The sequence below is a fragment of the Falco peregrinus genome, chromosome 2, assembly GCF_023634155.1.
Source record: "Falco peregrinus isolate bFalPer1 chromosome 2, bFalPer1.pri, whole genome shotgun sequence".
Lineage (NCBI taxonomy): Eukaryota > Metazoa > Chordata > Aves > Falconiformes > Falconidae > Falco > Falco peregrinus.
Window position 1 is genome coordinate 100,525,942 of NC_073722.1, and position 22,152 is coordinate 100,548,093.

At 60.0% G+C, this 22,152-nt stretch overlaps 2 protein-coding genes across 29 annotated transcripts in view; one reads left to right on the forward strand and one right to left on the reverse strand.

The window, feature by feature from the left end:
* The window catches only part of LOC101912972 (coiled-coil domain-containing protein 183-like), a 32,929-nt gene extending 31,577 nt beyond the window's left edge, over positions 1-1,352 (forward strand). For 23 of the 26 annotated variants that reach the window (XM_055794222.1, XM_055794225.1, XM_055794231.1 and 20 more), the window contains one exon: positions 136-1,245. In XM_055794222.1, coding sequence (XP_055650197.1) covers positions 136-819 — 684 coding nt within the window. In that variant the 3' untranslated portion in view covers positions 820-1,245. Of the gene's footprint in view, positions 1-135 lie in introns of all 26 variants that reach the window. The other 3 variants (XM_055794247.1, XM_055794242.1, XM_055794243.1) reach the window with 3 other exon arrangements.
* Positions 1,353-5,732: 4,380 nt separating this feature from the next.
* On the reverse strand, positions 5,733-21,556 carry SEPTIN4 (septin-4). Of its 3 annotated transcripts, none has more exons than XM_055796883.1 (12): positions 21,453-21,556; positions 15,757-16,056; positions 15,459-15,552; positions 15,257-15,343; positions 14,249-14,372; positions 13,933-14,067; positions 13,727-13,844; positions 13,275-13,376; positions 12,799-12,895; positions 12,491-12,653; positions 10,141-10,240; positions 5,733-9,838 (listed from the first exon to the last, which is right to left on the reverse strand). In XM_055796883.1, the coding sequence occupies exons 1-12, from the start codon at positions 21,453-21,455 to the stop codon at positions 9,779-9,781; spliced, it is 1,383 nt and encodes a 460-aa protein (XP_055652858.1). In that variant the 5' UTR covers positions 21,456-21,556; the 3' UTR covers positions 5,733-9,778. The 3 variants fall into 3 exon arrangements, with proteins under 3 accessions (XP_055652858.1, XP_027640552.2, XP_055652861.1); XM_027784751.2 differs by lacking the exon at positions 21,453-21,556 and adding an exon at positions 17,797-17,883; XM_055796886.1 differs by lacking the exons at positions 5,733-9,838; positions 10,141-10,240; positions 21,453-21,556 and adding exons at positions 10,251-11,782; positions 17,797-17,883.
* Between the last annotated feature and the right edge of the window lie 596 nt (positions 21,557-22,152).

Sequence of the window (22,152 nt, forward strand, 5' to 3'; positions counted from 1 at the left end):
GGGGCTGGCGTGAGCTTGGCCCCAGCCACTGCCCGGTGGTGCAGCAGCACGGCGTGGAAACGCTTGGCGCAGCCACTGTCCCCCCCCCGTGGCTCGTTTTCCCCACCAAGGTGGTTGTTCCCTCTCTGACTCCAGGAGGATCCCGTCAAGGCCATGGCGGTGGAGGAGAAGCTGCAGCACTGTGAGCAGAAGCTGCGCTACCTGGTGCAGCGGGTGGCCAGCCTGCCCCACGACTGGCGCAGCCCCAACAAGGACAACAAGGTGCGCGGGGGCTCCATCCCTGCTGTGGCCTTTGGGCACCCGCACGGGGCTTTCCCATACGGCCCATCCCAAGCGTCCTCCCAGCTGGCAGGATGGAGGTGGCGCCAGGGGAGAGCCATGGAGCAGCTCAGCCCCCGGTGGCACGGGGCACTGCAGGGTGTGCTCCGCGCGGGGACCTCGAGGTGGGGCAGCCCTTGGCTTGGAACACCCACCTCCCCTTCAGCAAGTAACCCAGAGTGTCTTCCACAGATTTTTGCCGAGGTCCGTAATTTACTAGAGAACACCACTGCGGATCACCCACAGAACCTGAGGGTTTCCTTGGAGGACGCAGGCAGCGGCCAAGGTAGGAGAGCACAGCGAGGACACGTGCCACAGCAACCATCCCAGCCCCTGCCCGTGGGGATTCCTGGGCATCCTTGCCTGTCTTCCACTGTCCCAGCAGAGCCCAACCCACGAGCTGCTTGTCCCAGGTGCTGTGGGACAAGGAGGGAGAGCCTTGGCTTCAAAATCACCTGGTTGTGGCCTCCTCCTGTTGGATGTTCTTGGGGGAGACCATGAGCTTTTGGCAGCTCACTACTGTGTTTTTAACAAAGCGGGAGCTGTACCCACCACCCCCTTTCTGGCTCCAGGCCTTTCTGGGAAGCCCCAGCAGTGTTGAAGAGGGGCCACAGCGGTGGCAACCCCAGGCTCTGCAGGTCCCCCTGGGATGCGGGGCTGGCAGAGCCAGTCGGCAGTGCCTGTGCCTCAGGGCTCCGCACGAGGGCTCTCTGGGATGCCACCAGCCCTGCAAAAGGTGCCGGCTCTGCCCAGGGACACGAGCGCACAGAGCCTCCACAGCCCACTCCTCTCCACTCTCTCCTCAGAGTCCTTGGATTCTGATGACGAATCCTGTGGCCTTGTCCTCACCCGGGAGGGCATCAAGAAGCAGGGGCTGCTCCTGATGAAAAGCAAGCAGCGTGGCAAGAAGTAGCAGTTTCTCCAGCAGACCTTTGCATGCCCCACAGCCACCCGCTGTGCTGGGCATGCCCCAGAGCCACCCGCTGTGCTCTTTGGCCGGCAGCTTTAATAAAGTAGATGTTTTGCACTCCTCACAGGCCTGTGGTACACCTGGAATGGGGGGGTCACTTCTGGCACCTGGGACGCCTGGGTGCTGAGCTGGCTTTGGAAGCACCCCCATCCCCGCCGCCCCTCACCCCGTTGCGCTCTCTGCAGAGGTGGGGATGGACCGGGGGGGGGAACCGCTTTCGTGGCCAAAGCAAAGCTGGGGTCAGGGTGGCTCTCTCCCCCTTGCTCCTGTGGGGCAATCGCCTTCGCGGGACCTCTGCAGCCCCAGACCACTGTGGGACCTCAAAGGGCTGTTGCCTGTCCAAGGCAGCTCTGGGGAAACGTGGGGCAGGGGCTGAGACCTGTCCAGGCATTGGACCTCAGGGTGGGGGTCTTCATGTGCATGCGTGGGAGCACAAGGGCAGACCCTGCCTCGGGAAGGGAGAGCCAAGTCTGAGCTGGAGCCCCCAGTCTGGGGCTGCCTGACCTGACCTGGCTGGGGACCCTTCCAGCTTCTGCCCTCCCCTGGCCCCCGCACACACGTTGTGCAACTCGTACTGATAACCCTGACCTCAGAGCACACGTCGGGCGCTACCTCTGGGCTGCGGGGCAGTGCCTGCAGGTAAGGTCTAACCCAGCATGAGCCAGGACAGCAGAGGATGCCACAGCGAGCCTGTGGCTCCCGGACAGGATCCCCAGCCCTGCTGACTGCTCACGGACACCCAGCCGTGGGCTCCACAGTGCCTTCGCTGCAAAGGCACTCCTAAAACATGGCTGCAAAGGGATGGTGCTATTTCCCCAAGTACAGCCAGCACTGACAGGGAGACCCGCGCGGGAGAGTGGCACCTCGTCCCCTTCAGCCAGGGGACATCAACACCAGACCGAGCTTTCACTTTCCTCTCTGCTTGGTCCCTGTACTTCATGGCAACAGCACTTGTAACATCATCCCTAGGGGGAAGGGCTGTTTCTGCCCAGCCACTAGCAGGCGGGTACATCACGCCAAGTGTTCCTGGTGGGTTTTGTGTGACTACTGGTAACGGGATGATATTGCCAAAATACAGCACAACTTGTGTTTTTCAAAGGAAGCTCCAGAAATAGGTGAACGTGCCAAAGAATGCATCTAATGGAGCTTCCCAGAATTGAGAGGACGTCTATAGCTGTAGAGAGGCTCTTCTGCAATTGAAAACCACGCTCTAATGACACCCATCCATCTCCTGTCCCTGTGCTGTTCCCACATGCCCAGCACACCAGGGGGGCTGTGCTGGGGTCTGGGTCAGGGAGTCCTGCGCTGCAAGCAGCTGCCCAGCCATGCAGCAAAGATCTGAACATACTCTGCCAAGCAGGGAGCCAAGCAGGGAGCGTGGATGGACAGCACTGGGCCACTCTGCCCATGTCCAACGCACCCAGGCTTTGAAGGAACTCAGCCAGGCCACCTTGGGTAGCCTGTGCTGAAAGAGATGTCATTAGGAAGCAAAATAGCTGCAAAGTACCACCCGTCCTGCTGACTGGGCATCTCTGCTCTTGCTGCAGCAGGCCACCAGCTGATGGTGAGATTGATGCACCCCCGGCTCTCGGCTCTCGCTGCACCGCTGGCACCCTGGGGCAGCGCAGCTGCAGGCATGGCACTATTGGCCAGAAGTCATGGAAAATCTGCCCATCCACGCGCCTTTGTGCAAACCATCCATCCCTTCTCTTTCACAGCGCTCTACAGCTGCTGCCAAAACAGTTTGAACTATGACGAGGCTATAGGAGCCAGCATGAACGCTGGTATTTGCCTTTACAAGGTCTAGTACAGCAGAACCACAGAGCATCAGGTTTTGTGCCCATCAGCTTAGAAGCAGCAGCTCCAGGATGTGTCTATTAGACAACAGTCACCACACCACTGGATAAATACGAATGCTTGGAATCCAGCTGATCAAACCATGCTAGCTTCATACACCTCGCACCTTCTGAAAGGGCTTCCCTTCCTCCCTTGGCAATGCAGAAACAAGGGTACACCCCATGGGTGCTGCATGGGGGAGGAAAGGTTTTCAGCTCTCACAAGAATGCTGCCTTGAGCAGAGAGGAGCCCACCAACATCTGCCAAAGGCTCGGGTAGCTGAGAAACCCACCTCTCTATGGTGACATCACCCAGTCCAAAATCCAACATCTGTTGGTCAACAGTTGAGAAGGTCCCAGTCCAGGTAATCTGATAGTATGAAGGCTGAGGAGAAGAGAAGGAGCAAATCATACACATTTTGTGGCTGGTAGAAATGAAGGATGACGTTTTAGAGCATGGTGGTGGTGCTTCGTCCCTTGTGCCCTGCCCTGATGTACGGTAAAGCAAGAAGAGACACTGGAAAACTTTGGGGAAGGCCTCCATATGCTGAGGTGTTTCCTCTCCTTCCTCTTCAGCTTCTAAAAGGTATTTGGTGAGGAGCAGAGCCAGCATCCCTCAGCTAGACCAGGGAGTCCTATCACTAGGGATGAACCCTGACAAATCTTTCAAGCCCTTGGTCTGCTCTTTGCCTTCTGGCTGTGGGAAACAGAGAAGCCACAAAACATGATGAAGCCTTCTCTCTGCTAAAGCTGGATGGAGAACGCAGTCTGCAGCCCATTTGCCAGCTGCAAGGTAATTTGGGGATGTTTTGGCTGCCTTGAAAGGAAGGAAAGAGCAATGGCACATGATATTATAGGGCTTCCAGGTCTACTGCACTCATAGAGTTGTGAGTGCAGAATACAAAGGCTTCCTGCTTCATTGTGAGCATTCATCAAATGCATTCAGTCATGGCATCCCAAATCCTCATCATCTCTGCAAGGCAAGGGGAAGGCATGTCATCCTGCCAGCCAGCAGCTCACAGCCACGCAGCATGCTCCTGACTGGGCAGGTGGCACTGGGTGCAATCAGACTGGCTGCTGCTGCCTTATCCGGACCTGGGAGAGGCAGCGATGGAAATGGATGTGGCAAGTGTCAGAGTGGCACAAGAGAGAGTGGGAAGAAACCAGAGGCAGTGCCTTGGTTTCTGGATTAATAAAGATTTAAAACAAACAAACAATCATAAAAAAAACCAACCAAACAACCCAGCCCTGGTTGCACCAGGCAGGCAGCAGCAGAGTTAGCAGCAGCAGCCAGGCATCCCCCTGCCCAGCTGACACCCTGAGGCACACGGGACCTTCCTGACTGGGGCCACCTGCCTGCAACTGGCAGGGGAGCCGCATAGGGCATGGTGGGGCGCTACCGCCACACCACAGAGACCCTGGGGCAGGAGAGCCACGCAGTGGAGTCCCCAGGCTGGGCTTCACCCCATGCAGACAGCCCCACATGCTGGAAAAGAAGTGAGGCTGCACAGGGCTCTCCAATATGGGAACACAGGAAGAAATGAATGAGAAGGGGCGGAGGGCAGGGGAGGTGAGGTGCCAGTGGGAGTGCCATGAGGTCGCAGGCCTGGGGTGGGACAGCCCAGGGAAAGAGGGGAGAGATTTCCTTTCCTGCCTTGAGAAACCCTTATTTCCTTCCCCTGGATTTCCTGCCAAAGGCTCGCAGGGAGCTCTGGCACGGATGGCTGCAGCCAGAGCTGGCACTGGTGAGAAAACTGAAATAGGACATTAGAGAATTTGCATTGGAGTGTTCACTGCACGGAAATATCTCTGCCTTGGGAAGGCTGGGTTTGAGTGGGTTTGAGGTTTGTTTTGATTTTAAAGATGTGATTGACATCACGTGGAAGTGCAACAAAGGGTAGGCACAGGCTGGGACTGTCACTGGAGCTTCAGCACTAGGTTTTGTCCTCTGGGGAGAAAGGGAACCAGGCTAAATCACTAAATCATCCAGTTTGGGGCCAAAAAAGGAGGCTGTGTTGGCTGTTCTGGGAAGGGACATGCAGGCAGGGCCACCATTGTGGGGATCTATCTTGGTGTGCTGGGAGCTGCAAGGTTAGGATGTGGGAGGAGACAGGTTCATACATTCCAGCCTTTGGGGCAAGAGCCGCTTCCACCCAAAGAAACACAAACATTTCCCATTTCCATGTTGCTGTTAAGAGGGTTGATGTTTGTGATGGTGATTTTTGGTCCAGTAAATAGACTGCATTGACATCAGTAGCCACCGGTGTGTTTCAGCATCTATGTAAAATGAGGAAGGGAGCAAGGTGGGACTGAGGCAGCAAGCGTAAAGGAGGGAAGGACCCCAGAGGTCTTGCCCCAGCTCTGACCCAAAGCAAGGGGAGAAGGTATAGCAGGCAGTGGGTGTGGCTGGCAGCTCCCCACAAGGTAACTTCCCTCCATAGTGGAGGTGTTCCAGCTCTTGGACCATTTTGGTTGCTTCCTCTGCACCCATTTTACCAGGGCTGTATGCCTGTCTCGTGCTGGGGACCCCAGAGCTGGATGCAGTATCCCCCCATCCTTCTCTGCAGGGCTGCTCTCTATCAGTCCACCCACCCACCCCACCCTGTCTGGTGCTGGGGATTGCCCTGACCCAGGTGCATGACCTTGCACTTGGCCTGGTTGAACTTCATGAGGTTCTTATGGACCCACTGTGCCGGCCTGTACAGGTCCCCCTGGATGCTGTCCCTTCCCTCCAGCATATCAACAGCATCACTCAGCTTGCTGGAAGACCAAACCTGGTGCGTCTTTGGTGAGGCAGAGACCACAGAAATGCAGAGTCTGGCCTTAGCTCTCTGCCAAGGACCTCTGGGGAACCCCTTGGAAATGCTTTGGCCATGTTAGCAGAGAAAAATAATATAACCATACACTCAACAGACTTTTGCCATCCATGCAGGGGTCAGTGATGGCAATGGCATGGCTCTCACTCGGGAGCTCCCTGGCTCTGACGTGAGTGTCTGTCTGGGAGAAATCCTCATGGGAAGTATTTTGTGCTCTGTGATTTAGGTCATCTAAAGAGCACAAGCAAGGAGAGCAACTGCCAAAACATCCACACTGACCTGAGCAGCTCAATCTTACCTTGGGAAGGAGGCAGCTGGTGCTTGTCCCAGCCTGGCCATGCCACAGGCAACCAAAAGCAGCCAAGGGAGCAGCCAAAAGCAGACCCTCTTTCTGGGCTCCATTCCCTGCGAGACCGTGGGCAAGATCCCATCCACAGGGGACACAGGGCCTGCCCGAGCTCTCACTGCCCTTGCAGGCAGCTCTGTCACACAGGGAGTGGAGGAAGGGGCAGAGAGGTCTGAATGGACCCAGAGGGGCTTGGAGCAGACCAGAGCAGGGGGCACAGAAACCCAGGAAGGGTCTTAGAGGCAGCAAGCAGAGAGGTCTGGAGGGGATGCAGGCATATATGGGGAGGGGGAAGGGGGTTGGAGAGTGTAGGGGTTGTCACACAGGGGTGTGAGTGAGCACAGAAAGGACCAGAGCCAAGCTGAAGGTGCTCGAGCACAGGAAGCAGGATGGGACCAGAGAGGACCCATCCCTGCAGAAGGGATCAGAGCTGATTGGGGTACGGGGGCAAAAAGGAACGGGGTGACATGGGCAGGCCAGGCAGGGATGTGAGGTTGTGGGGCAGGAGTGAGTGCCAGCACAGGGCATCACAGGAACTGATGGTATTTAGCACCAGAGGGACTGGAGGGAGGATGTGCAGGGGAAGAGAGATGGGGAGAGCCTACAGTGCACAGAGAGGGGGCACAGGGCAATGGGAATGCCCTCAGGGTGAGGGGAAGGCTGGTTTTCCAGTCATGTTCCCCTCCCTGCATCCACAGGCTTCCCATGAGGTCAACAGCAGGGATTGCAGGGTGCTTTGCACAGCAAACGAGCTGGGGACTGTGGGTCACCCCAGCACCCACCATCCCAGGGCAGCAAGCAGAGTCATGGTGGTAGCATCAGACCCCACTGCATGTCCAGCATCCATTGGATGGAAGTAAAACACCTGGGGAAGCCAGGAAATGCCATAAGCAAGCGAGTGAGGACAGGGCTAAGCCAAGCACATAGGCTGCTGAGCTTAAATAGGGTGTCAAGGGTGTGGGTGGGAGCCAGGTGAGGATGTTCAGGGTGATTAAGGCATCAGGGGCAGGGATGCCCATGGAGGGGTGGGGAGTTTAGGGGTGCCTGGGGATGTGCTTCCCACAGCCCAGCCCTGAAGGGTGCAGGGGGACAGGTACAGCCCTGTGCCATGTGCATGATGGCTGCTGCAGAGTGTCACAGTGTGGGGTGCAGGATCACCCCAATACCCTGCCTTGGGAGGGATAACAGGGTGTAGGTGGATGATGCCCACTGGAAGGCAGATAGAGACATAGCTCATCCATCCTGGGGCCACTCTGCTCACTCCATAAGCTCCTGGTGAAGCCAAGCTGTGGTAACCAGGCATTGGTACTCACAAGAGAGGCCCAGCCATACAAGTGCCCGTGGTGTCTCCCAGCTGGAGTCACCCCACTGTGGGGGGCATGAAGATGCCTGGGGGCAGCATATGGAGGGTAATTTCATCCCCTGGAATTTTACCCACAGTTCCCATCATGGCCCCAACACCAGCATCTCCCAGGGCCATGGGACCCCAAGCCAGCAGCAGGCAGGTGGGACCTCATCCCCAGAGCTGGGTCCCATGGGGGTCTCCCACCCCATGCGAAGGTGGGTACCCCTGTGGGTGCAGCATAACCACCCCCCCTGCAAAAGATCCATTTTGAGCCTTTGTCAGCAAAACAGGAGCCAGGAGTAAGAGGCCACAGGGATGGCCACCATCAGCCCTGTCCTTGCTTGCCCAGGGACTTGGGGTGCCCACTGCCTGTGCAGAAGTGACTCAGGGTTGCAGACAAGCCAGGTCAGTGGTATTTATTGAGAACAGTTGGGAAGGATAAAAATATTTCCACTAGCTTTATAAGAATTTATAAACCTATACTCTGCTTATTCTTTCATAAATGCCTCTATGACCATCATGCAAAGGTAGGTACTTCTGTAAGAAAATAGCAAGATTAAAAAACAGGAAAGCGCTAATACACTCTGCATGGCCTTGCCCGTGGGGTCCCTGCCTGCAGGGGCCAAGGGACCCTCCAGCTGGCACAGGGACACGGGTGGCACATGCCAGATGCTGCCCCAGCACCCCCTCCCAGCCTCAGCTGAACACAGCCCCCATCAGCCAAGCCACCTGGATGCAAACCCCTTGCTCAGGTGTAAACCTACCCGGGGGACCCCAGCTCAGGTAGTCCTGCCAAGGAGGGGATGCATCCCCATGCCAGCAAGCTCCCAGTGATCCCACCTGCTCCCAGTTCTGCCTCCACTGTGCAGCCTCACTGTCCCCTTTTGTCTTTCCCCATAGCCAGGGCAGAGCAGGGAGGTTTGTGGGGGATTGCATCCATCTCCCCTGGAATGCCCTGTGGCTGCTGGCCAGAAGGTGCAGGCCACGGCTTGCCCCAGGGACACGCAGCAGTGCTTTGCTGGGAAGCAAAGAAGATGGGGACATCCTGGGGAGACACAATACAGTGCTCTGCAGGGCAGCAACACAGATAGGGACATCACAGGGGACACAGAGCAGTGTTTTGCCAGGAAGCAACATGAACAGGGACATCCTTGAGGGACACACAGTGATGCTCTGCCAGGAAGCAGCAGGGACAGGGACATCCTGGGGACACAGAGGGATACCACAGACAAGCAAGTGGCACCAGGGGCCAAAATGCCAGCGAGGGATACTCCTGCTGCCATAGGTCAGGAAGCACCACAGGCATGGGATAGTCGTTATTGCTTTACAGGGCCAACATCAAGGGGGTACCGGGCTGGGCACCCAGCCTCTGATGTTCAAGGAACTTTCTCCAGGGACTGTGATTCCCCAGTGGTCTCCCTGCCACAGCCCTCACCACCACCTGGGGACCGAGGGTACTCCCAAGGAGTACCTTGAGGATAGGGTCCCTGCTGAGGACACAGGGCTGGACACAGCCATGCTTCAGTCACTCCTTGCATGGGTGCTGGCACAGAGGTGGCTAAGGGTCTAAGTGCCAGCTGCCACCCGGGCCAGGATGGGCGCTGCCCCTCTGTCCCCTTGGTCCCCAGGGTCTGCTGTCTATCTGTGTCAGCAGAGGCCAGTGGGGAGCAGCCCTGTTCCCCACTGCAGGGCAGCTGCAGTGTTGGGGAGGTTGGGTACCGTTTCCTCTGGTCCCCTTTCCTCTTCCCTTAAGCCAGGGCCAAGCTGAGCATAAAGGCTGTAAGCAGGCAGCCTGAGGTGACATGGGGACAAAGGACACGACGTGGGGAGCAGGCTGGATGGTGGCCCTCCCCAGAGCTGCAAGGGAAACAAGAAAAGCCAAAGCTCAGGGGACAAAGCTGTCCCCAGCCTCGAGGAGAGGGAGAGGGGCAGCAATCTGGCCAGGACAGGTGTTCCCAAGGCTGGATGCCCTGTCCCCTCACTGTCCCCATGAGATGGGCACTGGTCAGTTGGATAAGGCGATACCGCAGCAGCTTAAGGTGGTGGGTGCAGTGTTGGTATTGAGTCTCGCAGCAGGGCCGGGGCAGGATGGAGCATGATGTAAACATTTCTGATCTGGGGGGGGTGAGGAGGAGGAGAAAAAAGGGGCTAGTGTGAGTCCTTCATCTGCTTCTGGATCTTCTGGAGCATCTCCTGCATCCGTCGCAGCTGGAAGGGAGCAGAGTGGGGGATCATAGTGGGGTGCTGACACCCACAGGCACGCCAGCTCCCTTGCAAACATATTCGGATCAAGCATCCCAAGCAGATTGGGATCACCCAGATCTGTGTGCTGTGGGACTTGTGGGGGAAGCCCTCTGATCCCCCTCCAACACCTCCTCACCCTGGCCTGAGGAGCAACAGCTGCTGGGATGCTGCAGGAAGGGTGGTCCCTTGCAGCCGTGCCATCACTGGGGCTGGGGACATGGAGGGGGGGGGGGGACTGGGGGGACTCAGCCCTCCCCTGCACTCACCTCCTCATCCTTCTCCCGGATGAGCTTCTCTGTCTCCGCATCAGGTACCGGGGGGATAACAGGGATGGGGAAATCTGTCCCACTTTCCCGTGTCAGCTTGCTGTGGGCAGAGAGAGGAGGTGAGGATGCTGCCACAGCCCTGCTGGCCCCCCATGGGGGACATTCCCCAAGGATGCTGCAGCCCAAAGACCCCAAACCTTGCCGCGTACCCAACACCCACCTGCACAGACCCTAAGCATCCCGGCCAGCATTGCACTGGGCCTTTTTCCAGGGAGGGAGGGTATAAGTGGCAGCTCCTGGCATTCCCCAAAACCTCAGCACTCTTGACCTGCCACACAGCAGTCTGGGGAGATCCAGGGAAGCACCACCACAGTAAGGGGTGCCAGGGACCCTCCCAGGACAGAGAGCCCTACCTGGCTTTCTCCATGCTCTCCCATTTTGGGAAGCATCCCACCAGGTTCTTCAAGCTGGGGTTGGGCTCTCCTTGCCCAGTATTTTCTCTGCTGCTTTAAAACATCTTAAACTTGGCATCTCCCTTCTCTCACAGCCACAGACCCACTGCAGAGTGGGCTCCCAGGCACCCCACTTCCCAGCGAGCCCCAGGACGGATGCTCTGCAACCCTTCTCCTGAGCACGAGTTCCCATTCAAGCCCATCCCTGCTGGAGGGAGCAGCAAGTATCCCCCTGGGGCCATCCCACCACACAGTCACGGCCAGCCAAGTCGATGGTTTCTCCCATGGCCAGCAGCAACAGGGAGGGACTAGCTTTCCTGGCCGGGTCCCTGTGGATGCCACGTGCTACCCCAGTGGGTAACGGACATGGCTGGGACACAGCCACAGTGGCTGGCAGGGGTCACGCATGCCACCACGTGCCACCACCATGTGCCACCACCAGTGCACTCCCTCTGCATGCAAAGGGGTGATGGGCACAGCGGATGTTACATGGGCAGGCTGGGCCACCTCTGCCCTGCAGGGTCCTGCTGTGCTGTGGGGCTGTGCCAGTGTGTGGAATAGGTTTTGGCCGCATTTTGAACCGCTTTGGAAGTTGCTGCCTGTTGTCACGGCTCCTCACTGTAGGGGACCTGAGGCTGAGAGGGGACATTGAGCTCCTTCCATCCCTGGCAGCAAGACAAGGCCTGAGCCAGCAAGGCAAGCAGCTAAACCAGCCCAGAGAAGACTGTCTGCCACTGCCTCCTGTACCCCAAAATTGCATCCCCCTGGCAGGGAAGTACAATGGGGGATGCCCACCCTGCAACCCTTCCCTTGGGCAGCCTTTGGCTGGGGAAAGCTAGGTGCCACCAAACAGACCCATCCCCCCAGCCCCTCCTTGCCTGGGTGAGCCAGGGCGACGCCACCGGCACACAGTGTCCTCCCAGCACCACCAGTGGTGCTGGCACCACAAGGGCCATTTGTGCAACAGGTGGACGGCCACAGGGCCAGATCTCCTTGAGAGTGGCTGCCTGGCCCTTGTGTGGGCACAGAACGACCAAGACAGCATTGGGTACCAGCAAGTACTTTATATACGGGCCAGGGGGATGGGCATGGGGTGGAGGGTGGCAGGGGCCCAACGTAGCCCCGGCCAGATCCTGGCTCAGTCAGCGGAGCAGTCGACACAGCACAGCCTCAGCACAGAGGGATGCCGCCTTCTCCGGCAGCATGTATGGAGAGACCAGCTTAGAGGCACCTACAGTCACCACCACCCCTCCACTGGTGCTGTTGTTTTGGTCCCCCATGACCCGCAGAGCCTCCACAGCCCCCTGGCTAGAGGGTCCCACCAGGGAACCTGCTTTGGGGGGCTCCTCCCAGCAACTTGGATTGGCTAAAGGGGATGTGAGTGCCATGAATCTGGCTGGTACTAGCAGCAGAGCCCCAGCACCAGCTGCTTGCTTGGCACCTGCTCCAGCCCTGGTGACTGCAGGGTACCCCTCGCTGCTGCAGCATCCCCCCGCACACACACACACCCAGAAAACCAGCCCCAGCTCTGAGGGATGCAGAGCACCCCCACCACTTCTGGGGCATCCCTCAACAGCCAGTTCTAGGGGAAAAGAGTCTCTCCTTCACTGCTGGAGTATCCCCTTTAAGACAGACCCAGCCTTGGGGATACACAGGGTCCCCCTCACTACTTCCCCCAGCTAGCCCCAGCCCAATGGCATGGGAAGGGCCCCCCACTTCATTGGGTCTCCCCACCATGCCCCTGAAGCTTCCTTCCCCAGCCCACCATGCTGCCCAGCATGGACCCGCACACAACCCGAAGCCCCCCAAGATCACCACTTGCAATGGGCTGGGGTCACCCCAAAGAGAAAAGAAGCCCCCCCGCCCCCCAGCCTGGCATTCCACTCCCAGCCCCATACTTGCGGTTCCTCTCCTTCACAACCATGCGGGTCATGCTCTGGATGCACTGCGTGCGGTAGTTCTCGTAGTGGGTTTCCCGTGTCACGTCCTTGAGGTCCTGCATGTGGGTCCTCACCAGCATTGTCCGCAGCTTCACAAAGTCACAGTGGGAAGGATTCTCCACTGCAGGGGAGCCCAAGGTCAGGGGGCCACAGCCAGCCCCCTGCATCCCCCTAACCCCACAAAGCCAAGCAGCACAGAGATGGGGTACGTGGTCTCCCTGTCCCCAAAAGGCGAGTGGGATGCCAGGGACACAGCCCAGTGTTACCTTCCACAATGCCCCAGGGGTAGAGGCGCCCACGGATGCGCCGGCCTTTGGCCTCCACAACTGTGTTGCTGCCAATGACAGCAAAGGGGATGCTCTCCTGCAAGAAGATAGTGGGAGTCAGCAGGGCTTGGTCCTGTCCGCTGTGGCCCACATCACTCCACATGCATCTCCTCAGCCATGTCCAGCACCCATTTGCCATGATATTCCAGAGCCCCAGCTTCGGAGAGCCCCAGATGGGACAGCAGCAGTCATGGTATGGGTTTCTCCACCCCAGCCCCATCCCACCAAGCTGTAGGTGGCACCCATGGGGTCTTGGTGACGCATCTGGGTAGTGTGATATGTACCAACCCCATCACGCTGGGGCTTCTGGAGAGTTCGTGTGGCCCCAAAGAGTCCTAAGAGTACCCCAGGATGACATGTCTTCCCAGCATGGGGCTCTGCCCCTCCGAGGATGGAGCTGGAGGAGCCAGACCCACCTTCAGTGCCTGGTCCTGCAGCTTGAACTCTTCATCTTCATCTGAGTCACACTCGGGGAACTGGTAGATGCGGATGCCGTAGTGGTCGATCTCCTCCCGAATCTGGAGGCAGACAGACCCACTGAGGGCAGGGCTCTGGCCCTTGGAAAGAAGGTGGGAAGCACCACACAGCATTGGTGTCCCCAAAGGACCCACAAAAGCCTTTTCCTCCCCAGACTAGATGTCATGGACAACACCCCCAGACCCTTCCACCTTCCAGCTGAGCACCAGGGAGACGTGTCCTTGGTGGCCATGTGGGCAACATGGTCTTCTACAGTGCTGCAAGCATAGAGGACGCTCCATGGCAAAGTCCAGGCAGGGAATGAAGAGAGCCCCCAGCCAAGCAGGGACCCCAGCCCCCAGGACACCCCCAGCCCCAGGGACAGTTCCAGGCTGGGCCAACCTCTCCTTACCTTGTTCTTCATACGCTCCACCTCAGTGGGGGTCAGGGTGTCAGCCTTGGCCAGCACAGGCACGATGTTTACCCGCTGGTGCAGGGCTTTCATGAACTCCACATCCAAGGGCCGGAGTCTGTGAGGGGAGCCTGGTGAGCACCACCCCACCAAGCCCTTTCCCCAACCCCCAACATCCCAGCAGCATAGGCAGGGGCTGCCCATACCCGTGGCCAAAGGGTGAGATGAAGTAGATGCAGCAGTGGACACGGTTGTCCTGGATGTTCTTCCGGTTGAGGCCACTTTCATCACGGAAATACTGCTCAAACTGCTGGTCAATGTAGTCAGCCACTGGCTTCCAGCTGCAGGGACAGGAAGGTGACTCTCTCCCCTGTGGGACCCCCAGGCTTTCCCTGAGCCCTCAACTCAACACCTCTCATGGCGCAGCATCACAGCCCAACGAGCCATGGGCATCCCATGCTCAGAGCCACTCACAGTGGTGCTGCCCAGCCCCAGTGAGACCCCCCCCACCATGGGACACACCACTCTGTGTTGTTGACAGCATCACCAAAGCCTGGCGTGTCCACAATGGTCAGGCGCAGCTTGACACCCTTCTCCTCGATGTCCACCATGTGCTTGGTGATCTCCACTGTCTGTGTGATGCGCTCTGTGGTGGCAGGAGACATGTTGACAGGGGAGGCACCCCAGATAAGAGATTATGGAGGTGACACAAGGAGATATTACAGCCCCCAGGTATCACACCCCACCCTGGGGGCTGGGGTGGCTTTGTAGGATCAGCCCCGACACATGCCAGGGTCCAGTGCCAAGAGATAATGCTTGATGCCATGGCTCCCTGCATCCACATGGATGCACACCCATCCCTCAGTGGCTGTGCTGCCACCAGCCTCTGACAGCCTTGTTCCAGCAGCACGGGGATCTGCTGGGGCCAGGCATCACTGTGGGAGCATTTTTAGCTCCCCACATGTGACCCCACAGATCCAGGACTGCACATGCCCCTTTACCCTCAGGACCCCCTCATGTCCCTGCATCCCCAAGGACTCCCATTGCATGGGAGGGCATGCGGCCACACACGTTTTAACTTTTGTTTCAAGCAATAGAAACAAATCAAACAACTGTCTCAAGCCCCTGGGGATTTGGGCAACTTTGGGCGATTTTAATTCAAAAACTGGCTGCAGCTGAAGCGGCACGTGCCCTGGACCCCGACTGTCCCCAGCCTCCCAGATTTGCTGCGGCTCCAGCCAAGCCCCAACAAGCTGGGTCTTGTTTTCCCAGCAGGGACAATGGTCCCGCAGGGGTCCCCATGCCGGAAGGGGGTGGGGGGGGTGGGGGGGGGGGTGGGGGGAGGGAGGGGGGACTGGGGGTGGTGTCTTGCTGCCTTGGGGCAGTCCTCAGTGCCAGCAACATGCCACGTGCAGCTTCAGAGACCCAGAGGAGCCCGATTGGGCAGGGAGAGGGGTTGCAGCCCTCTGGGAGTGTCACAGGGCTCTGCCACCCCCCGGGACACCCCATCTCTGGGACCATTACCCTCACCTTCAGCATTCAGCAGCTTGCGGTCTCTGTACATGTCCGTCAGGAAGAGGCTGTTGACCAGGGTGGACTTGCCTAGCCCAGATTCCCCTGGGACAGGAGGACAAGGGTGAGGGGTGGAAGCTGGTACCACCCCCCCACCACATGGCTTCTGGGATCCAGAGTCGGGTCAGCATCCCCTGTGCCAGGCCTGGCCCCCCTGTACCTGCCACCATGAGGGTGAAGTCAAACCCCTTCTTCACTGACTTCCGATGGACCTGGTTGGGCAGTGTGGCAAAGCCCACATACTCCTTGTCATCCTGTGGGCAAAGGGAACATGGGACAGGGGACACCACCATCCCACCCCCACCCTGACAGGCCACCCCCTTCTCCACCAAGGGGTCCCCCAGGGTTGGAGCACCATGTGATGAGGCCATGCCTGCCCAAACCCTTTGGGTTCAGAGGGTGAGACTGCTGCAGCCCCTCACCCCATGCCCCCCCCTCCCCACAGATACATCCTGCACCTCAGAGGAGTCGTAGGGGTCCAGCTGCCCCCAGGGGCTCCTGGGACGGTTGGGGCTGGGGGGTGGGGGGGCGGCAATGTGCTGGTGAAAATCCAAGGGCCGAGACCGGGAGAAGATCTTGGGGTCCCTCTCGTCAGCAGGTTCATCAGGGGGGACCCTGCCCACACCGCAGAGGGGGTGGCCAGGCTCCCGACGGCTCTCTGTGGGCTCCACCTTCCTGGGGCTGTCAGCCGGTGGGCAATCTCTCAGAAGCTGGGTCAGCTCAGCCTCCTCTGAGTCCTCCTCCAGGAAACGCTTTATCTGTGGATGAAGGGAGGAGGTGACATCGACGGTGGCAGTGCCAGTACAAGGTGACATCACCCAACCCAGCATCACAAGACCCCAGGCCATAGCAGCCAGATACATGCACTTTAAGGATGGCAGGGATGGGAGGAGAGGGGTGACATGGCCACCCCAGGGGACCAGCCACCAACCTGGGGACAGCCATGGGAACAGCAGTGGAGACAGCCATGGTCCCATGCACCCCGGGTGCTTACAGCTTGCCATGCAGGGACGGCAGCCAGCTCCTGGCACTCCAGGGGACAGGGATGAGGACCTTCCCCCTGGGCACCCTGCTGCTCCTCGGGGTCTTCTGGGGTAGCCAGGAAACCTGCACACCCCATGTCCTGCCAGGAGGACAGGGAGGGGGTGCCAGGAAGGAGAGACACCAAGGAGAGATGAACAGCAGTGGCGGCAGTGCTGGCAGTAGGGCTGGACCCAATGGGGAGGCAGATGGCAGGCAGGGGTCTGCCCACTCGCAGGGTCTCAGCACAGGCAATATCACAAGGGGCTTCCATCCCTGCAGTCCCAGTGGACAGCCAGGACAGAGGACCTGACCCATAGCCATCACCAACCCCATGCGCAATGGGCTCAGGGCAACAAAACCTGTCATGCAAAGGGGTTACAAACCCCACAGCCATGCTCAGGCTGTGTCCTCGCAAGCACCAGGACACCCACACCCCCTTGCCCTGGCTCTGCCTGTCCTGGAGCTGGTGCAGGCAGCAACCCCAGGCAGGGGCCGGGGCAGGGGCCAGTCACAGCAGCCCCCAAGCTGGTGGCCCCGTAGGGTGGCAGGACTGGGATCCTGTTTACAAGCTCTGGTGGGAGGAGGTGCATTCCCAAGGGCATGTCTGACAGTGGCTCCTGCAGGACTGAGCCCTCCTGCCAGCAGGCACCAGGGTCCCCAATGCCCTTCCACAGCAACTGCCAGAAGACCCCAGCCCCACATGCAGTGGGACCCCCAAATGTGGGGCACACAGGGTATGGGGAAGCTCCTGACCCTTCAGGCTCACATCTGGGAGCGAGTGCCCCATCAGTTCAGAGCCTCAAGGCAAGAGCCCTCCACGGGAACATTGTCCCCGCTCCATCGGAGGGACAGGCAGTCACGCCGCCGGCAAGGCGAGATGCACTGAATTAGTGGGCTGGAAACAAGGTCACAGCGCTGCCAGGCTGTGTGCTTGCATGCCTGCTCCCTGGTGGCCCCACGGCCACTGGCATAGGGGGGCCACAGTGCCAGTCTTGGGGGGGTAGCAGGTGCCCCCATGGCAGGAGCTACAGGGCCCCCCCATGCTCCCCTCTCCCCCAGCAGGTTATAGTGCTCAGCAGGTGTGACCACAGCACCCTCTTCCTCACCGACCTTGACCTTGGGGGGCTCAGCAGAATTTCCCACCTCACCACAGCCTGGCCAGGGGCCACACAGGGATGGGAGACAATGCCACCAGCACCCCAGCCCTGCTGCCACTCTATCCCTCATGGCTCCATCCCTTCATGGCTCCCCCTTGCCCCCCACCCCTAGAGAAGCCAAAGCCTCAGCAATGCTGTGGCACAGGCCAGGTCTGCACTGCATCCCTGGGGGTCCTGCAGCAGGTGCATATCCCAGCAAGGCTGTCCTGGGGATGGAGCATTGACTGTGGCACCTTCCCTCAGCACCAGGGTGCTCCAGGTCCCCCATCCCCACCTGCCCCCTCTCTCACCCTGACAGGAAGGATTCTGTCCCCATACCTCTTTCCCAGGCTGCAGCTCAGGGCAGGTGGCCATGGCAGAACCAGCAGCACCCGTGGCCAGGAGAGGATGTCAAATGGCCCCGGCTGTGCTGAGGGATGGGGAGCAGCATTAGCATAACTCCTCCCTGGGCAGGCACGGCAGCCTGGGCGCCCACAGCACCCAGCAGCCAGACTCTGCCCTGAGACTGGAGGGCAGAGGGAGCCCCAGGGCAGTCAAGCCCAGCTCCTGCCCAGTTGTTGAGATGTCAAGGACCAGCAAAGCACCCTTGGCCAAGAAGGTGGTCAACCAGGTCCTGGGGGGCTGCATGGCCACCACTGTCATCACCACTACCACCACCAGCAGCCCCCCTGGGCTGAGCACACAGCTTGGCTACAGTCCAGGATGACATTCAGCTCTTGGAAACACCTCTATCCCAGGACAAAAACCTCTTCCACTCCGGTGCACACCAGGTCCTCTCCTGCTTCCCACCCTGGAGCTCCCTGCAGCTGCCCCAGCAGGGCCCCACAGCCTCTTTGAGGGGAGAAAACCAGTTTTCCATGGAAGACTCTTTGAAAACTCAGCACTTTTGTTCCAGGAAATTAAAGTTTCTCTGCACAGCTCAAAGTTGCTGCTGTAGCTGGGCCTGATGGGTCTGGCTGGGAAGGACTTAACCCTGGGCTGGGAGAAGCAGGGATGATGCCCACCACAGGGATTCCTGGCAGAAGCTCCAGTGGTCCTACTTCCACTTCCCTGGCTCATTCTTGGGGAGGCAAAGAGTTAACAGTGTGCCAGGAGGAGCCCTGGATGGCAGCCAGGGTGCCCGAGCTGTCACTGTCAGGGGTCACCAGGGACAGTGATTCACCTTGATAAGTGTCAAAATGCATCAAAGCAGCTCAGGTGCGGAGCCGGGGTCACTTGGCCACAGAAGGGCTGCGTTCGCCAGGAAAGCACTAAAAAGCCCTGAAGCGTCGGCTGGTGCCGGTATGGGTGCGATGAACCGTGAGCCTGTCAGACACAGAGAGGGGCCTGGATGCTTCTGTGCCAGTCCCCAGCATCCCTGGGTCCCAGCCATACTCCTAACCCCAGCATTGGATCTCCCTGCTGCAGCTTCAAGGCCACCCAGTGCCAGCGGCAGAGACCCTGCCATGCCCACCTGGCTTCAGCCATCCCTGCTTGGCCTGGTCCTAGGGGAGTAATGCCACCATCCCCAGCTGACACCACACCTCTCTAAGGGAGCTCCCTGATGGCTTTGCAGCCCCTTTTGCCCCCCCCCCCCCCCCTTACAGGCTGCAGCACCCCACCATCATCCCACCAGCCTAGCCAGGCTCTGCACCCCATCGGCAGTGACTCTCGACCCCCAAAATCCACCCTGCCCAGTGTAGCACAGCTCTCCAACAGCACCCATTGCTTTCCAAGTGTCCCACCACACACTCCCAGCAGGAGCAGGGATTTAATGCAGCGAGAGCCTGGGGCTGTGCCGGTGCCCCCATAAGCGGATTACACAGCCGGCTGCGCACAAGCGGGCACTCAGAGGCACGGCTGTCACCAGCCCAGCAGCTCCAGTGAGGTGGCACTCGAGCTGCCTTGTCCCCGCCTGTCACACTGCATCACACCTTCCCCACGTGGTGACAGCCCTAGGGCTGTGGCAGGGGGGAGGAGGCAGGGGGGAGGGGGGGCACAGAAGCATTCTGAGCCAGGAAAGCCACCAACTGCATATTTCCCCCTGGGCACTACATTCCCATGGGATGTGTTTTTCCCAGTAGGAAAGGAAAGGAATACCCCAGCAAGGTGCTGTCCCCGAAGCCAGGCTGGCTGAGGCATCCCCAGCCCACTTAAAGTGACATCCATATGTGCTACCCATGGCACAGTATGTGCCACTCCACTGCAGCACAACAGCTGAGCACCCCAGGAACAAACACCCCTGTCCCAAAGGTACAAACCCTACATGGGACAAGGGCATGGTGGCCCCTGCCAAAGCCCAGCTCTGCCAGGACCAGCCCTGGGTCCTTCAGGGGTAGCCAGCACCTGCACTGTGCCTGCTTCCAACTGCCTCCAGATGCAGGGGAGGCTCCCGTTGGCATGCTTGCTGCAGTCGGAGCTTCTCACTTCCAGCTCTCCCCCTCCCACCACAGCAGCATCCCAGTTGGGAAACAGAGTCTACCAACAGCTTTAAACAGGAGCAGGGTGCTGGGCACCCTATGGATGCAGGGGCAGGCAGCAGCATGGGTCCCCAGTCTGGGCAGGGGGTCAGCACTAGGCAGGTGAGCACGTGGACTCAAAGCCTCGCCAACACATCCCTTGGTCCAGCAGTCCCAGCCCCTTTCCTGCAGGGAATCCTCCAGCTTGAAGGACCTACGAGCATCTGAGCAGGGACCCTGGGATGGCACCATGCATGGTGGCTCCCCACAAGCTGGGAAGTGACAGCAGAGCCAGTCTGGGCTGGAAACAAGGCAGCGTCTCAGCACATGGGGACAGGCAAGAAGATCCAGTCCACTAAGAGTAGGGAGCAGCAGCTGAGGAGGACAGCTGCTCATCCCTTCTCTAGGTGAGCTTTGGAGACAGAGGGATGTGGCACTAGTGTTGGGGGGCACCAGGTCCAGCTCTGCAGGTCTTCCTGGATGCACCCACACCCACCTCCAGCCCCAGCTCACCCCATGTGTACAGACAAGGGAGCCCAGCTCCCCTCCAGTACCCTGCTGTGCTGTCGTCCTCCCCCCTAGATGCTTCCAAGCCTGGATCTGGCCAGCCCCAAAGCCGTGGTTTGGAGCCTTTCAGGAAAGTGCTTGAAGGAGCCAGTTGTGACCCTCCACCAGTCACCAGTCACCCTCCTATCTGATTTCACTGTGTCCTGCTCTGGAGGAATGTGCCGGTCCCGTTCCCACGGCGGCTGCTGGGGAAGGACAGCCACAACAGTCCCCACCAAGGGCAGTTGTCCCAGCAGTTGCAACCCCCCAGCATCATGCGAGCCACGGCCACAACCCTCCATCTTCACCCTGGGCATGGCAAATGCCTCCAGGTCTCTGCGGGGACGTGGCCCTGATGGTGGCTCCTGGGGACCTACCACCACCGAAAAGGGGTGAGGCAGGACGAGTGGCGCAGGGCAGGCTCCTGCCGAGCCGCGGAGGCCTTTGGCGGCCCCGGACCTTGCCGGTAACCGCGGGAACGTCTCCGAAGCGCAGCCGGGCTGCGGGCATACACGGCCGTCCCCGCGGGAGGGCCCAGCCAGCCTGGCAGAGCCGCCGGGACCGCAGCCCGGGGACCTGCCAAAGGCACGGTTGGGTCACCCACGGGACCGCTCGGGGCCACTCGGGAGCGGCCCCCGCTGCCCACGCAAGGACACGCCGCGGGGACGCGCAGGTGCCGCTTGGAGCCAGCGTCGCCTTTCCGGGAGCCGCCCGCCCCGATGACACGGTGAAGGGCGGCGTGCAGGCAGTCCCGTGGTGTGTCCCCCCTACTCCCATCTCCCCATCGCCGGGACCCGGCAGGTGTCGCCTCGCTGCCCATGCCCCCTTCCCCTGCTGCGGCACCAGCAGCCCCGGCCCGCTCCGCCCCCGCCGCACCGTCACCTTCACGGAGGGCACCGGGATGCGGGAGCGGGCCCAGCCCCCGGTGCGGTGCGGTGCGGCGCGGTGTGGTGTGGTGTGGTGCAGCCCCCCCCCCGCCGCCGGCCTTACCATGGCTGCGGCGCCGGGCGCCGTCCGTGAGCGGGGCTGCCGAGCGGCACGGCCGGGCCCTGCCGCCGGGATTAGCAGAAATAGCAGCCGGCGGGGGCGGGGGACACCCGGGGCGGGGCGGGCGGCGGGCGGGGCGGGGGCGGCCTCTCGGCACCCATGGCACCGGCATCAGCACCCGGCACCAGCATCAGCACCGGGCACCGGCATCGGGCACCGGTATCAGCGCCCGGCACCGGGCACCAGCATCAGCACCGGGCACTGGTACCAGGCACTGCGCACCGCACACCGGCATCAGCACCCAGCACTAGCATCAGCACTGGTCAGCAACACCTGTCACCAGCACTGAGCACTGCACACTAGGCACCAGCACCGGGGCACTGGGCACTGCACACCAGGCAGCGGTACAAGGCAGCAGCACCAGGCATGGGGCTCCAGCATTGGCACCGGGGCACCAGTGCCAGTGACTTAGTACAGGGCACTGGGTACTGGGAACCAGACATCTGCACCGGGTACAGCGCACTGGGACTGGGTACCAGGTACTGGGCACTAGCACAGCGCACCATGCACCAGGTCCAGGGTCCCAGCGCAGGGAGCAGGCAGCGGGTACAAGGCCCAAGGCCCCAGCACTGGGTGCTGGTACAGGTGAGAAGGAACAGTCCCAGCACCAGGCAGTGACCTTCTGATGATGGGCACCAGCACC

Excerpts from the sequence above, each read along its gene's own strand:
- SEPTIN4 (XM_027784751.2), bottom strand. The coding sequence starts at position 17,832 with ATGGCCACCTGCCCTGAGCTGCAGCCTGGGAAAGAG. Across the intron at positions 15,344-15,458 it reads CTTCACCCTCATGGTGGCAG|GGGAATCTGGGCTAGGCAAG; the intron begins GTACAGGGGGGC and ends CTCCTGTCCCAG. Across the intron at positions 10,241-12,490 it reads GTGAAGGAGAGGAACCGCAA|CAAGCTGACACGGGAAAGTG; the intron begins GTATGGGGCTGG and ends CTCTGCCCACAG.